The sequence below is a fragment of the Gossypium raimondii genome, chromosome 9 (assembly GCF_025698545.1).
Source record: "Gossypium raimondii isolate GPD5lz chromosome 9, ASM2569854v1, whole genome shotgun sequence".
In the NCBI taxonomy this organism is placed as follows: Eukaryota; Viridiplantae; Streptophyta; class Magnoliopsida; order Malvales; family Malvaceae; genus Gossypium; species Gossypium raimondii.
In genome coordinates, this window is record NC_068573.1 from 15,366,901 (window position 1) to 15,368,863 (window position 1,963).

The 1,963-nt window shown below is 34.1% G+C and overlaps 1 protein-coding gene across 1 annotated transcript; it reads left to right on the forward strand.

Annotated features, from left to right (window-relative positions):
- Positions 1–358: 358 nt before the first annotated feature.
- On the forward strand, positions 359–781 carry LOC105797846 (stamen-specific protein FIL1). The gene is made up of 2 exons (XM_012627749.2): positions 359–647; positions 762–781. Exons 1-2 carry the CDS (start codon positions 359–361, stop codon positions 779–781), a joined length of 309 nt encoding a protein of 102 aa, XP_012483203.1.
- Positions 782–1,963: the final 1,182 nt, after the last annotated feature.

The following is a 1,963-nucleotide window of genomic DNA, read 5'->3' on the forward strand; positions in this document are numbered from 1 at the left end:
CATACCATCAATTGAGTTGAATAATTCATTTGAAGTTGTGAGAACTATAATATCTAACCTTTGGCTATTGGCAGACTTGTTTTTCCTTTTTCTTCTTTTTCCCCCAAATATTCACAGCATTTTCTGTTGTCGTTAAAGTTGTATTATGTGCTGTGTAGTTATACACACGAGAAATGTAATCCTTCAACTGTTCCAAGTATAACAAAACATTGACGCGCTAAAAAATTAAGATAGGTAACTCATGCATTAACGGATACTCTCAATTCTGTAAGCATCCAAGGCCCACTATAAATACCCTCAAATCCCAATAACTAGGCACAAAACTGAGAAACAAAATTAACCCAAGATTTTAGAAACCATGGAAGTTATTAAATCAGTGGCATCTCTCAGTTCCCAAGCAGCAGCAATACTTGTGCTGCTGACTGTAGCAGCAGTGCAGACCCAGACGGCTAAGGCACAAAGCTGCACTCCTGAGCTCACCAACTTGAATGTGTGCGCACCATTTGTGGTCCCTGGTGCCACTCAGACCAACCCTAGCCCTGACTGCTGTGCTGCACTCCAATCAGTGCAACATGACTGCCTCTGCAGCACTCTTAGTATTGCCTCTCGACTCCCTTCTCAGTGCAATCTGCCTCCTCTGACTTCTGGTAATCGATGGTAATTAAGTTATCTCTTTTTCCCCTTAATCCCATTTTTAGTTACTTTATTTTATTATTCAAGTTTGCTCGTAATTAGATAGCATTTTTTCACTCTATATGCAGATATGCAGATTAGCGCATGATTCTTATGCAAAAGCGATACAAGCTAGAAAAAACAAGGCTGGAATTTATCATCTCTTTTTTTTTTCTTTAATGGGTATCTCGATCTGTGACCAAGAAAGCTATGGTAATCCAAGAGAAGTTGATTAAGTATTTTAAGAAATAAACATATCGTTGAAAACTAAGAGTAGCAAGTTTCAATTGTTTTCTTTTTTCTAACCATGGGAATTTTATTAAAGAATCGAAAACAAAAGGCTACATAACTAGCATAACACAAATCATAATTCCATGAAAAATCGAATTAATTTGACAAAATCCTGCTCAAGTTTCAAAGTATTTGTGCGTTTCTAAGCAAGTCTCACAATTTTATATGACCAATATTATTTTACATATATATCTTTCACCCTCTTCTACTCTTCTACATTATTATTTACATATATCATATTTGAGTTCTGTCCAGTTGTTTATGTTTTATTATCATATTTTGTACTGGTTTGATTCTATATTGTAATTATTAGGACCTATACTTTATGGAAAATTATTTGGTACATTGACTAGTGAAGTTTTTAGACCCACAAGAGGTCAAGGGGTTGACAAATGTTCTATAAGGGTATGGTAAATTATTAAAAAAATAAATATTTAAAAAAAATACATGACAATTTTTTAAAGCTGTGAATAAAGAAAAATAAACTGTGAGTATACCAAATATTAACCCCGACTTTATTTGTAATAGTAAACTTTCAAAAGGAAATTATTCGGAGTTCAAGTCCATCTAAAGCACTATATCCTCAATTCCTAACACACATGGTATCAGTTAGACCTGCTAATGGGCCAACCACCCGCCCAGGCTCAAAGGCTCATCCGAAAAATAGGAGAATTTGGATAAAAATACAAGGCTCGAAAAATAGACTTGGGTAAAATTTAAGGCCCATTTTCTATATGGGTTGGGCCTTGGGCAAGATATTTTTTACCTGAGCCTGGCTCGACCTGAATATATTATGTTATAGAAATATTATATTAATTATATATGTTAAATATTATATTTATGATAGGTTTACATTCTCAGGTCTTTTACGAGCTTACATAAGCTCCAATTCTCTTAGTTGACTCAGTTCTAACTTTAACAGTCTTTGACTCTCCTAAATTTCCCATTCTTTGTAGTCTCATTCATAAATTTCATCATCATAATTTATTTCATCATCAAA